This window comes from Triturus cristatus, chromosome 12, assembly GCF_964204655.1.
Source record: "Triturus cristatus chromosome 12, aTriCri1.1, whole genome shotgun sequence".
NCBI lineage: Eukaryota > Metazoa > Chordata > Amphibia > Caudata > Salamandridae > Triturus > Triturus cristatus.
Window position 1 is genome coordinate 198,278,133 of NC_140595.1, and position 14,392 is coordinate 198,292,524.

The 14,392-nt window shown below is 43.6% G+C and overlaps 2 protein-coding genes across 13 annotated transcripts in view; one reads left to right on the top strand and one right to left on the bottom strand.

Moving 5' to 3' along the window:
* Positions 1 to 14,392, top strand: part of MTSS2 (MTSS I-BAR domain containing 2) — a 331,653-nt gene that overhangs the window by 176,637 nt on the left and 140,624 nt on the right. For all 12 annotated transcript variants that reach the window (XM_085639831.1, XM_085639827.1, XM_085639829.1 and 9 more), the window contains exon 3: positions 13,860 to 13,933. In XM_085639831.1, the coding sequence (XP_085495957.1) occupies positions 13,860 to 13,933 (74 nt within the window). The remainder of the gene's footprint in view (positions 1 to 13,859; positions 13,934 to 14,392) is intronic.
* IL34 (interleukin 34) overlaps positions 1 to 14,392 on the bottom strand; it is an 851,078-nt gene that overhangs the window by 34,968 nt on the left and 801,718 nt on the right. The window lies entirely within an intron of this gene.

Consider the following 14,392-nt stretch of genomic DNA (forward strand, 5'->3'; position numbering starts at 1 on the left):
AAACTAAAAAAAGCCAGAAACATTCCATCCAGATCCTGGTTCAATACGGACATAAACTCCGAAAGGAGACACCTCAGGGCCACAGAAAGACTCTGGCGGAACAACCTAACCTCAATCCTCCGCGAGCAACTTAAATCAACTCGCAGGAAGTACAAAAAACACATCATTAACGCAAAAAATTCCTTCTTCTGCACTGCTCTCAACAACGCAAAAACAGGCCCAAGGAACTCTTCAACCTTATCAGGCAACATACTTCCCAGCCCCCCCTTCCTCGATTGTGGCCTCCAAAGACCTGTGAGATAACTTCGCAAACTTCTTCAACGACAAAATCACCAAGATTGAGCTCTCCTTGGATGTCACTGCAGTCCAACTTACAGGAGCCTGTCCCCAAGGACAGATGATATTGTACCCAATCACCCACCAAAACTTTGGAAATCCTTCAACCCCATTTCTGAATCGCTGATAGTTAAACTAATCTTCACCTCCAAACCCTCTTCACACGTCCTCGATCCTATATCCACCCAACTGGCTAAAAAACTTAAACTCTCCCTAGCCCCGTTCTGGAGCAAGATCATAAATAGCTCCCTGAGAACCGGAACCATTCCGGACTGCCTCAAAGTCGGCCAAGTCACACCATTTCTAAAAAAAATGGGCTTGGACACTAACGATTTGAATAACTTCAGACCCGTTTCCAATCTTCCTCTCCTATCCAAAATCTTGGAAAGGCGTGTTCTCCTACAACTGACCCAACACATGGACAACATCAACCGCCTGGACCCCCACCAATCGGGCTTCCGACAAGACTGCAGTACAGAGACAGCAATCATTAACATCATAGACGACATCCACAAGTCACTAGACACGGACCAATGCTGCCTACTCATACTTCTAGACCTGTTGGCAGCCTTCGACATGGTTGGCCACAAACTACTCATCAAAGTACTTAAAAAAAGGCTAGGTGCAGAAGAGATGGTCCTACAGTGGTTCTCCTCCTTTCTCCGGAACCGCACACAAAGAATAAAAATCAAAAACTTCTCGGCAGACCTACACCCCGTCAGCAGAGATGGCCCCCAAGGGTCAGTTCTTTCCCCTCAAATTTTTAACATCTACATGTACCCCTCACCACCATACATAAAAAAAACAACATCCCCTTCCACCTATATGCAGACGACACCCAGATCTATCTCGAAACCTCCTCCATCAATGACATTCAAAGACTCAACGACACTCTTAGTGAAGTCCAACACTGGCTATCTCTTAATCACCTGAAACTCAACCAAGACAAAACGGAATTCCTCCTCATCTCTAACAAAAAAGAGAACCCACAAATCATAGAATGGCTTAAAGCTATTGACGCCCTCAACGGCAATATTACCGTGGCTGACCCTGTTAATCGCTGGGAATCACTCTCGATTCAAAACTAGACACGGTCAAGCACACTCCTCAAAAAGCGCCTTCCTCAACCTGAAATTACTCAACAAAATAAAACCTTCAACCTGCCCAAGGACCTCAAACAAGCTACTCAATCACTGGTGCTGTCCAGACTAGACTACGGGAACGCAGCCCTCACAGGTACAGCTAAATGGCACTTAGCTCCCCTCAGAACAACGCTCAATGCAGCAGCCAGAATGATCACAGGAGCAAAGAAATACGATCACATATCACCTGCACTCAAAGAGCTAAAATGGGTCCCAGTCGAAATGCGTGCCAACTTCAGAACTGCTTGCCTCACGCACAAAGCGCTGCACACCGGGAAAATCGCCTACCTGGCCTCCAAACTTAAGAAGGCCGGTCAGACAAGGACCCTCAGGAGCTCCAATACGCTTCCCCTTATCCCGCCGAAAACCCGTAAACAAAAAACTGCAGCCCGCTCCTTTTCTGGAAGTGCGCCCAAAATCTGGAATTCCATCCCAGTCCACATCAGAACTACCCAATCCTTCCCAAAATGTAAAATGCAGCTCAAAGACCTCTTTCTCAATTGTTCGCTCCCGCATCGATAGCTGCCGCCGGAGCACACTAGCTGGAACCTGGCAGCAGCCCGATTCTCTGCCATCAAGACATCTACCTTCACCAAGCCACCGGACACCTACCTCATCCCTAAAGGAGGTTGGCTCGAGCCAACGTGCACACTGCTAGTACTCCATCAGACTTCCTTGCCTTAATGCGGTACAGCACGCCCAGACCTCCGAAGCGCCATGAACAACTATGTATACTACCCTGTTACTGTGTGATTTCCTTGATACTACTGCGTTACTGTGTGATTTCCTTGACACGTATGTTGTAAAGCGCTCCAATACCCTTGGGTCTGGCCAGTGCTATATAAAACTCTTAAATAAATAAATAAATACTAAGTTGGATGTGATCTTCATTATACAAGAGATTAAGTTCTTTTTGGACTATGTAAGAAGAAGTTGATCGCGGGACTGCTAGTAGTCTGCTTAAAATGGCATTTTCCTGTGTCTGGATCTATTTGCTATTCGTTAAACCCCAGATTGATGCCCCATATATTACAACTGGGAGGCATTTGCTTTTATACAGTTTTAACATTTCCCTGATGGGTTTCATTCCTATTTTACTGGCAAATCTAAAGAGCGCATCAGAAGCTCGAAAATAATTTAAGTTTGCATTCTTTAGATGGGGCCCCCATCACCCATCCTGAGAAAATAGGATACCCAGGTAACTAAATGTTTTTACCTGTTCAATTTTGTGTCCTGTTACAAAATGTGCCCTGCCCTTTTTTCTTCCCTTAGTGCAGACCATGGTATATGTTTTAGTCAGGTTAGGTTTTAATCTTCTGCCCTCCATGAAGGATACAAAATGATCCAATAAAAGTTGGAGGCCGTTAGCTGTCCTTGATCTTAGCACCACATCATCTGTGTATAGTAAAATTGGGGTAATGCATGGATCAATTTTGGGTGTATCTGCATTTAAGATTTAGAGCATAGTGTCAACCCCATTGATATATATAGCAAAAATAAAAAAGGGGCCAAGACACAACCCTGCCTAATGCCTTTTGTTACTCTGAATTTATCAGTTCTCAGTTTTTCCCAAAGCGCACACAAGTTGTTAAGAAGGCGTACAGCTGTGTGAGATGGCATATTATATCAACTGAGGCACCCATTTCGGCTAGAGTCTGCCACAATATACTGTGATTCACTAAATCAAATGCACTGCTCAGGTCTGCAAAACAGAGGCGGATTTGTCCCTGGCGTGCTACTGTTTATTTGATTATTATCAAATGTAAATCGATGCCCTGCTCCACTGTGCCAATTTCTCTCCTAAATCTGTATTGGCAATCAGACAATATAAGGGTATCCGAAGCCCAGGTTTCCAGTCTGGCCAGAATCACCCTCCCCATTATTTTTTACAGAGTAGTCTAATAGGGTCTACTCATCCCCTTTTTAAAAAAAAATGGGACTATGGTACTATCACTCCATGTGTTGGGGAAATGGCCATGTGCTGCTGCATTGCATAGTTGGGTTAATATGGGTGCCGATAGTGATTCAACAGACTTAAAAATGTCAACGGATACCCCATCTGGCCCAGTCGCTTTTACGGGGGCACTATTTTCAAATACAACAATAACCTCCTCAATGCCGATTGGCTTCAGGGGTTCAAAACCTGCCAAATTAAATAAAGCCCCAGTAGAACCAATATTAACATTATTTGGGTTAAAAATGCTTCCAAAGTGGCTCATCCACAATTCGGAAGCAACCGAGACCTCCAGGATCGGTATTAAATTATCAATATCATTTAGAAAAGGGAAAGTAACGGTCTTCCAAAGCAAGGTGCAGTCCCCTGTATCTGCTGCCCTTGTTAGGTTCTCCCAAGCCTGCTCCTGGAGTTCCCTTTTTTCTGATAGTAAGAACCGACTTATAGCTCCTTCTTAGTTCCTGGATATGCCCCCGGTTTCTCAGACATTTCTGTAATGCTTTCCTTAGCCCCTCACTGGCTTTGGTACAATGTTTATCAAACCAGCCATGAGTCTTACTATGACCCCCTTTGGTCCTTGATTGGGGCAATCAGTTTATTTCCTACTGCAATGTTCTGAAACGTTATTAGGAGTCTTTTGTAGTTCACTACCCATTTGGTACAGATGTCAAAAGCTTCTGGCTTCTCCTTAACTACGGATTCTAATAACCTGTTTCCATTAATGTCTGCCCATCTTAAACTGACCCCATTTGTACCCACTGGTCTAATGGACATTGTTTGTTTAGTACCCTTTGTCTTGCGGAAGGACACATTAAATCTAAGCTCAAGGACTGAATGGTCACTATGTACTGATGGTTCAATCGTAAGTGTTCTGGTCAAATTGGGCTCGGTTACTGAGATGAGTATATGTTCTATGATGGAACACATTGTACCTTCACCACGCATTTTTTACCATGTCCGTTTTTACAACGTATATGTATATTAACGTTAACAACTTACTTTATTGGTATGACCATGTCCAAATATGAAATGTTTATAGATATTTATATCATTATATTATCTTTTTTTTAAAAGCACGGGCGCTTTTGTATTTTTTGCACTATACACTTTTCTTATTTCATTGGCCCTAAGGGAGAACTGTTTACATGGTTTCTGACATTGAGAGCAGGCTGTATTTATTGACTTCGATATCAGCAAGTATGTTAAATATGCGTGTCATTTTGCCTTATTCTTACGAGCATTTATGCCGTTATTGAAGAGCATGTCTTTCTGTTGCAAGGTATTCGGAGATTTGAGTTTAATATATAACTTCAGTTATTGGCAACTTGATTATATTGTCAGCCCTGTCTCTCGAACTATATATTTTTACCATGTCTATGAAATGGTAACCATGTGACTCCCCCATGTGACCAATACCAGCACTTTAAATTTGTGTTAACACGAGTGTAACGCTGTCATGTGAGCAAGGCTCTGAGGAGCCGAAACGTTATGGCCGTCGCTCTGGGTGAATAAATCAACCTGCACTTGAATTTGGCTCGTGTACTTACTTCGTAAAGCAGTTGAAGGATTTCAAGGCTGGTGGAAGTGGTAGCTGTGATATATTTGGTCGTTGATTGGTTTCACGCGATCCTGACACGGAGCCCTCTCTACTCAATGGTCGGCGCTGAAAAGTGAAACCTTTTCCGGGTCTTACCCGGATGTTCTTGCTTCTGGAAAGAAGATTTGGCGCCTGACCCCCTTGATACCATTCTGGCAGATCGGTGTATACGGATTGCATCGGATTATAACGGAGGTGGTTCTCCCCAGCCGTGATCGGACGACACGACAGGATTTGGACCGGAGACACCCCCAGGCGGAGCCTTAAGGTATCGAGGGCTGGAGAGTATTTGTGCGGCGGTGGGCGGTTGCGATTGTTAAATCTGAGCACTCGTATCAACCCCCCCACACGCTGATCAATTAAGCCCTGATTTTGAGCATGACGGCTGACAGCGTCCGCGACCGGGAGGCTGCAGCATTGTCAATGTTCTCTGACAGCCTCCCATTGCCTGTCAATATTCGGAATGGTCATACCACGGATGTGGTTATAAAGGACAGTTCACTTAAGGAGAAATTTAAAGTACTGGAGAAAAAGCTACGGAGCGAGCAAAGTAAGTGGTGGGAATCAAAATCCCTCCAGAGTTACATTGATGTGGAGCGTATCCCTCGTGGGTTGCGTATCTTAACGGCTCCCAGCTACGAAAACCCTAATCCTGAGCTCATGCGTGAATGGGCTGAAACGAATCTGGAATCCTCACGTAAGCTGGTGTTGATTTTAATTAAGTATGCTGATATTGATAGGGCTCTGTTACTCAAGGAGATTGATGCTATCAATGAAGAACTTGATAAAATTGATGAGTCTGATGAGAAAACCAGGCTAAGAAATGACATGATAGCAAGACTCAAGAAGGAGGAAACAAAAATTATGGAGAGAAAAACGTTTAAATTCCAACGAGACCGCAATGACTATCAATTAGGGCAAATTTTTACATTTGCGCGGAAATATGACGCATTGCGGGTTCCGAAATCCAAGATCATTCCTCCTAATAGGGGTCCTAATAAAGTTACTTGTGTGAATGATACTTCACAGTCGGATTTGAGTTCCGTTGGTGGCAGTGACTCTGAATCTGAGCTACGCGTCAATCTGGCAGCAGGACTGATCCCTAAACCGACACCAGCAGAGGAAATGAATTTTTTATGTGTGGAGAGGAGGCAAACCCTACGTCCAAGGCCTGCAACAATGAATCACGTCGCAGACGTGCAAACTTCAGGTCCAGGCAGAGGCAGAGGGCGAGGAAGAGGGGCCTCAAATCAGAACAGGAGAAGAGGAAGAGGATACTGGGCGAAGAATCAATAATATGTAAAGACGCCAATACCATCATCAATCTGACATCTGTGAAGTTAACTGATGATGATAAGAGGATCCTCTCTTTAGGCCTCTCCTTTGCACCACAGAACAATTTTGATTATGTGCCCACGCGTCTTGATATCTATAAAGCTGTACGCAAACTCAAGCTTAAAAAATCCTTTGCTTTGCAAAACAATCGACGGAATACTACCAGCAATACACTTGAGGTATCGCTTCAGGATGCCATACAGGACTTGTGGGATACTGAGGGTGTGGACAAATGCAACCATACCAATTATCAGGATGGTGTCAACCTACGGGGACCTGTTACATCTTTCAGACCCAAATCCACATTTAATCCCATTATGCCCCACGATGCATTAGATATATTTAATGAAAACGTGGTTACTGAATTGAAGGTTTTGCATAAGGAAACTCAGATTAAGAGACGTTGTTACAACCGCCAAACGCAACAATATAATCAACTCATTCTTAAACTCAAGAGTGATAGAAAGACTATTGTTCGTCAAAGTGACAAGGGCGGCAACATTGTTCTTTTGACTAAGGAATACTATGACCATGAGGCCTTGAATCAACTTAATGATAGGAGCTGCTACATTCGCACCACAGCAGCAGCTATCCAGGTATCCAATAATGAGTTCCGTGGTAAATTGATCGGCTGGAAGAGGCATAAACTCATTTCTGAAGCTGAATTCAACTTTCTGAGTAATGACAATCCTGTTATCCCCACTATGTATTTTATCCCCAAGGTGCATAAGGACCCAAATAGACCCCCGGGCAGACCTATTATTTCAGCCCGAGATGGCATGTATGAAAAAACGTCGCAGTATATTGACTTTTTCCTACAAGACTTTGTTAAATCTTTGGATTCTTTTATACAAGATACAGGGGATTTCTTGCGCAAGATAAGTAGGGTTGAATGGAGAGAGGAGTACTGGATGTTAGCACTCGATGTGACATCACTGTATACCAGTATTGGGCACCGGGATGGTATCCAGGCCATCAAACATTTTTTATCACGCAAACCAGCTCAATTTGGGGTCCACAATGAAATGTTGATTGATATGCTAGAATGTTGTCTTCTTAACAACAATTTTATGTTCAACAGCTTACTGTACCGACAACTGAGAGGCGTAGCTATGGGGGCTTGTTTTTCCCCTAGCTACGCCTGTCTCCATATGGGCTATTGGGAGGAGATGATCCTCCAGAGGGACCATGCCCAATGCCTTAATGAAAAAGTGGTTGTCTGGTTACGATTCATTGATGACTTATTTGTAATATGGAATGGATCTTTAGATGAGGCCAATGGTTTTATTGAGATTTTAAATGTCAACAATCTTAACCTTCATTTTACTGCAACATGTAGCCAAACCAGTGTCACTTTTCTTGATACAGAAATTTATATACGAGCTGGTAAATTAGAAACTAGGCTTTACCGCAAACCCACGGCAGGTAATTCGACCCTACACGCGACTAGTGCCCATCCGCCCCATCTCATCAAAAGTATACCTTATGGGGAGATGTTGCGCCTTAAGCGCGTGTGCAGTAATGATACGGATCTTAGAGTAGCACAGACTTTGAGTAAACAAAGATTCAGGCAGAGAGGCTACTCAGAGGGTGTCATTGAAAGTGCCATTACAAGATCCAATGCACTGAGCCGTGAGGATCTGTTGAAACCCACGTCCAACATTACGGTTGTCACTGCAATACACGGCAACCAAGAGGGTAATGACATGAATTCATTTAATGCTTTTAGAATTATCATGGGCTACAGTAAACAACAAGCGGAATTACGCAGAATCATAAACAGGAATTGGCCCAATGTGCGGAGCGATCCAATTATTGGTCCTTTGCTTCCGCAGCGTGTTACCATCACTTATAGTAGGGCCCCTACTATGAGACAAGCCTTAGTTAATACTAATCCTGAAACCATTGATAAAACTTCTTGGCTGCAGCTCAATAGTGGGTTTTACAAGTGCAAGACATGCAAGGCCTGTACCCATGGTATCAATACTAAGGTATATATTGATCCATTCAGTAACAGACAGCACAAGATCAGCAAACTATTGACGTGCAAAACCGAGTATGCGATCTATGTCCTCACCTGTCCTTGCAATCTTAGCTACATTGGCAGTACTAAACTAGCGGTGCACAAGCGTATATTGCAGCACTTACGTGCTATTTCCAACCAAGACAACACCTACCCCGTCGCCCGACATTTTAAAGAAGTGCAAAATAGCGACACTAGGGGGCTCAATTATTATGTCATTGATTCCATTGAGCCCAGTAGGAGGGGAGGTGATCGTGAGTTTAACCTACGCAGATTGGAAACACGTTATATTTTGCAACTCAACACCAAGACACCATCAGGATTAAACATGACTGAGGATCTGCACACTTGTTTGGGTTGAGTTGTTCCTCATACGTTATAATGTTGCACTAGAATCTGTAATGCATTAGGACTTCTTTTTGCGATATTTGCACAAGTGTTCGTCACTTTTTAGTCTCCATTGGCTTTTATCCTGTTATGTTTTACTGGAATTTATATCGGATGTGTATACGGCAATTTTAAGAAAAGTTTTAGTCTTTTGTCTTAAAGCTATTAAGTTATATTATTTTATGGCTATTTATCTAGTATTTAACTATTTATTATTGACAAACTGTAATTTTTATGTAAATTTTGCGTTTTTGCACATCTGCTATTGACATCTATTCCTATATACATAGCTGTGAGGGTCAATATTCGCACTCCGCAATTTGATGAAACGTCCTTACAATTTGTGTTATACCAGTATTTAATTTTGGACGCTTGTAATCCTCTCTATATTTGTTCCTATAACAATATGAACAGTGTCCTTTTTGCCAGTTCCTGAGTCTTAACAACTTACTTTATTGGTATGACCATGTCCAAATATGAAATGTTTATAGATATTTATATCATTATATTATCTTTTTTTTAAAAGCACGGGCGCTTTTGTATTTTTTGCACTATACACTTTTCTTATTTCATTGGCCCTAAGGGAGAACTGTTTACATGGTTTCTGACATTGAGAGCAGGCTGTATTTATTGACTTCGATATCAGCAAGTATGTTAAATATGCGTGTCATTTTGCCTTATTCTTACGAGCATTTATGCCGTTATTGAAGAGCATGTCTTTCTGTTGCAAGGTATTCGGAGATTTGAGTTTAATATATAACTTCAGTTATTGGCAACTTGATTATATTGTCAGCCCTGTCTCTCGAACTATATATTTTTACCATGTCTATGAAATTGTAACCATGTGACTCCCCCATGTGACCAATACCAGCACTTTAAATTTGTGTTAACACGAGTGTAACGCTGTCATGTGAGCAAGGCTCTGAGGAGCCGAAACGTTATGGCCGTCGCTCTGGGTGAATAAATCAACCTGCACTTGAATTTGGCTCGTGTACTTACTTCGTAAAGCAGTTGAAGGATTTCAAGGCTGGTGGAAGTGGTAGCTGTGATATATATATATATATATATATATATATATATATATATATATATATATATATATATATATATATATATATATATAATGCGTGGTAAAGGCATGCGTTGTAAAAGCAAATGCGTTAAAACAAATGCGGGGTTGAAAATGTGTGGTGAAGGCATGCAAAGTATTTTCCTGCGTTGTTCCGTCATACAACCCTCATCAACTTGCTTCAACCCCAGAATACAGCTTCCAATGCCCTGTAATATCTTCTCCACTTTTCCAACAGCCATTTTTAGCTTGCCCTTCTTTTCTGCTGTTCCTGAGCGTAAGCCTGCAGTGGACTGAGCAAAGCCAATTTCGCCTTAGCTAGACCCACTTCATCTATAGTCTTCCGTGGCTGCTCCTGGGATCGCAGCATGAGGCACGAAAAAGTCTCCTTTTTTCCTTCTTTGACACATTGGTGATACTAGCAGCAGCTTAGTTAGATGATGGTTTAGTTACACCAATTGTTGGTTCACTGGTTCACAGATGTTAGGCCAGGGCTGTCCCATAAGGAGATCACCCATGAAAAAGAGTGCTACAATACAGACCAGCTGCACAGATGCCTCTCCCTATATTATGTGGGCCTAGGTCACTGCCTAGGAGTTGTGGTATTCTATGTCAGCTCATCCTCTGCTCCCTATGCCTTGCCCCCTAGCATGTCTTGGCCAGCTGCAGATACAGCACTTACTGGCTCTCCACCAACAATTCACTAATTGTCCCTGTCAGATCATTGCTGAGTATGGTGTGTTCTAGAAACCCCCGCTTCTCATATGTGGTAACCACCTTGTGGGTTTACCATCACCAGTGCCATCTCCTTCCAACTGTAAGGATAGTGCTTCGTGAGTGGGTTGCACCTCAACCAAGTGCTCAAGTCGGAGTGGAAGAAGCAGCCTGCCCATGGGTGTGCCACATTTTGGGTGTCCATGCACAGTCAGTGCTTAATGTGAGCTGGTGGTTGGCTTTATGACTTAATTGTCAACACACTATGACAGATGGCCACATGGTGGCATTGTTTGTCTAATTTAGAGATGAGCACATCAACAGTTGTTTATTATTTCAGTATACATTAAAACGTACTAATACCTGCCTCCCAAGCCATTCTTATAACTTTTGGTGCCTGGAATAATGTGAATTGTCACACTTGTATGAGTGTAATGGCTAGTATTTGTGTTTGTACTGTCATTAGCAGTGCTGGCAGGGGCATGTGGTGGTTCAAACTGCAGGGGCCTCCTGACGAGGGCCCTGGCACTAATTATTATATATATATTTTTTTACAAATTAAACACTGCATGCACCAACTCCTGTGGGCCATCAATGCTAGGGAGCCGTACACATAGCAGGAAGATGGGAGCCAAATTGGGGTGACAAGTCCAGTGTTTAATTTGAGACGGTGGTTTTGGTGCTCAGAACCAGCACTTAATTATCAGCACCAGCGCTTATGATGGTCTGCCAAATGGTGGCACTGTTTATTTAATTTAAAGATGAGCACAACAGTCAATATACCTTATAAAATTACTAATACCCGCCCCCAATCCATTCTTATCATTGTGGGGGCTGGAATCGTCTGAATTGACACACTTGAAGGAGTGCAATAGTTAGTAGTTGTGTTGGTGCTGTCATTTGCAGAGCTGCCAAAGGCAATGGGTCGTGCAAGCTGAAGTGACCTCCTGACAAGGGCCCGGCATTTATTTTTTCACAAACTAAGCACTGGCCAAGTTTCAGCTGCCATCTTAGGACTCGGTGGAGGCCACACCTCCCATCCCCAAACATAGCATAGGCTGTTACTGGCTGTCTCTAAATACAGCTGCATGTTGTCCAACATCATTTAGGACATGTGTAATAAATAGCTGAGCCTGCTTTATGCAAACTCCATACTAGTGACCTGCAGGTAGATGACTGGAAGTTCCCTGCGTGATCCAGACCATAAGTGACAGGGTGGTTTAGACCTGCCCTTATCATCCAGGCAGACATTGGGTCTTCTCTCTCCACCCAGCGGGTCAAGCGGCATCAGGCCCTATGGAATGTTCATTTGATTGGATCTGTGGAAAGGGTGAATCTGGGTGGAGCAGACACCCTGAATGTTGTTAATGTTCTAGTGGCCTCCAGAACACTGCCACCCATTTGAGCAATGCAAAAAGAACAATTGATGGACAGAATGCAAAACAATGTAATACATTCCCCCCAGTACAGAGATCTGGGCCTAAATCCATCGTTATTTTGCTCACCATGCCATTCCAGTTTGGACCCAGCCATATGCAAATCAGTCTTGACCCTGTGCCTCATGGGAACAGTCCAGCCTGAACTGCCAGTCCAGGTTCTCCCTGGACTGGAAACAAGCATCCTAGGACCGGTTTCGGGGTTTCACCACTCTTCAGACAGGAAAGCTTGACTCCAGTGGCATGGAGAGCACGGGACCCATGTCTGGGCATACAAGCCCAATTCGCAGGCCTTTCAAGCTGAAATTCTGCCTCCACCCTCCACCCCGGCACAATAGGTGCCTGATAGTTTGGGGGTCCAGCTAGGAGAGAGGTTCTTCTATCCTTCAAACAGAGGTCCTCCCTCTGTTCTGCCCATGGTACAATAATGTGGATATGAGTTGTTTGGTTCCTCTGTGTAGAGAAGAAGGAATTTAAGTTTAAAAATAAGAATCTAGCTTTTTAGTAACAGGTCCCACACTTGACGGCACTGTATGCACTAAAAGCTTTCTTAGCAAGAGTGTCTAGAAGTTGCAGCAGCGCTATGAGGAATTTAAGTGTAAAGATAGCCGATCACCTCAGTTTGCTCCAGAGTTGTATAAAGAGCAATCCACTATCTCGCCCTGTGCCTACGAATGGTGGGTGGTCACATTGGGAGAGGAAATTATATAATTGTTGTTTTGGTAAACAAATGAACCACAATTGAGTGCTGTTTCAAGGATAACCTTCATTTGCATATTTGCTGACTTTTAAGGATGTTTTACATTCTTTCTATGGGCAAGAGAAAGTCCTGTATATGATGAGGAGTCCTGGCTGGTGTAGGCGAAGGTTGTGAAATTGTTGGCATGGTCTCTTCTTGTAATGGGCGTTCCTGTAAGCTAAGAGTTGTGCCTCTTCTGTATGGTTTGGTCCTAGAGACAGTGATTAGTGACCCTTCCTGGAACCATGGGTTCAATAGGTGGCGAGTGGTGACCCTCGGGTCAATGGTGGTTTGTGTGAGCGTAAGGTGTAAATAATCTGACTCCTCCTATCACCACGCGCCTTATGTACTCTAGAGCCTCCAGACCAGACCTGCAGGATTACAGAGGGGACAACTGGATAGTGCTGCTTTGCTGGGTAGGGCCGCTTCCAGTCTTGTTTTGGGGGTCACAAAGAGGATTACTCATGTGCCAGATGAAATGGTGGCTCACACAGTCCGTGTTGGTATGAGACCGGCAAAAGGCTGTCCCTAGCTATGTGCTGGTATCACAGAGGTAGAGTGGTCTTCTAAGATCCATGCTGGTATCAGGCAGGAATGTCTTCTTCCTTATGTGATGATCTCTCAGGGGTAAAGGTGGGACCTTTTCAATCTCTGGTACTCTCATAGAGTATCTTGGGTCAGTTAATGGATGCTCCCTCAGTGCTGCCTCACTACAGACATGCTGACCTCCCTTTACCCTTAGTGTGCTGGTGTCAGGCTCTGCTTCTGTCAAACAAGGATTTATTTTACTATCGCACAAAAAGAGGCGGGCAGGGGTCTATCGGTCTTAGGCAGAAAGAGGGGGCTCCCTCAATCAAGGCTTGCCTCATGGCGGTGTTACTGTCAGACAGAGAGAGTGAATCCCTCAGTCTGTGCGGATGTCCTCCGCTTATGAAGGAGGTCCTGGATCGTGATTCTTCGGTTGCATGTTTCTTCCTTGTGCCCTGCTGTGTTTTTGCAGTCCCACTTGTTGTGATTGTATGACCAGATCTCAAAGAGACTTCAGGCAAGTAACCAAAGGTATAAACTCTGTTGCTTCCTTTTCCTGCACCTCTTCTCACCTGATCCCTTCTCTGTCTTCCCCTCAGGACCACTGTGCTTGCCGCAGTTGCCTTCCTGGATGCCTTCCAGAAAGTGGCCGACATGGCCACCAACACCCGAGGTAAGGCCCCACGGCATGCCCCTGCGCCTTCCCTTCGAAGTTTAACGAGCATTGGCAAAGTAAATCCTTTTGGCTTTTAAATTCTAAAAGCTCTTCTAAGCTTCAGTAAAACATGCATAACCTGCACCACAAGGATGTAAGCAATGGAAATTTCCCTTATGCACAGACTGGTATTCACACAGGCAGCAACGTTAGAACCTCTTACATTCTCATACAATGGGTAACGTGTGAGATCATAGTCCTCTCTTATTGAATGCTTTGCTACTTCTCAGAGAATGGGTTTTCCTTGTATTGCTAGGAATGTATTCAGTAGCGTACTGTTTTTCTTTATCTGATCCCATTCACAAAATTAAAAAGATAGTTTGAAGAACTAAGAGCTTTCTTTAGCAAACCTCGCCCATACTGACTTGTTGGTTAAGATGTTTCTTCTCCCCATGCTAATCCTGCCTGCTGGTCACA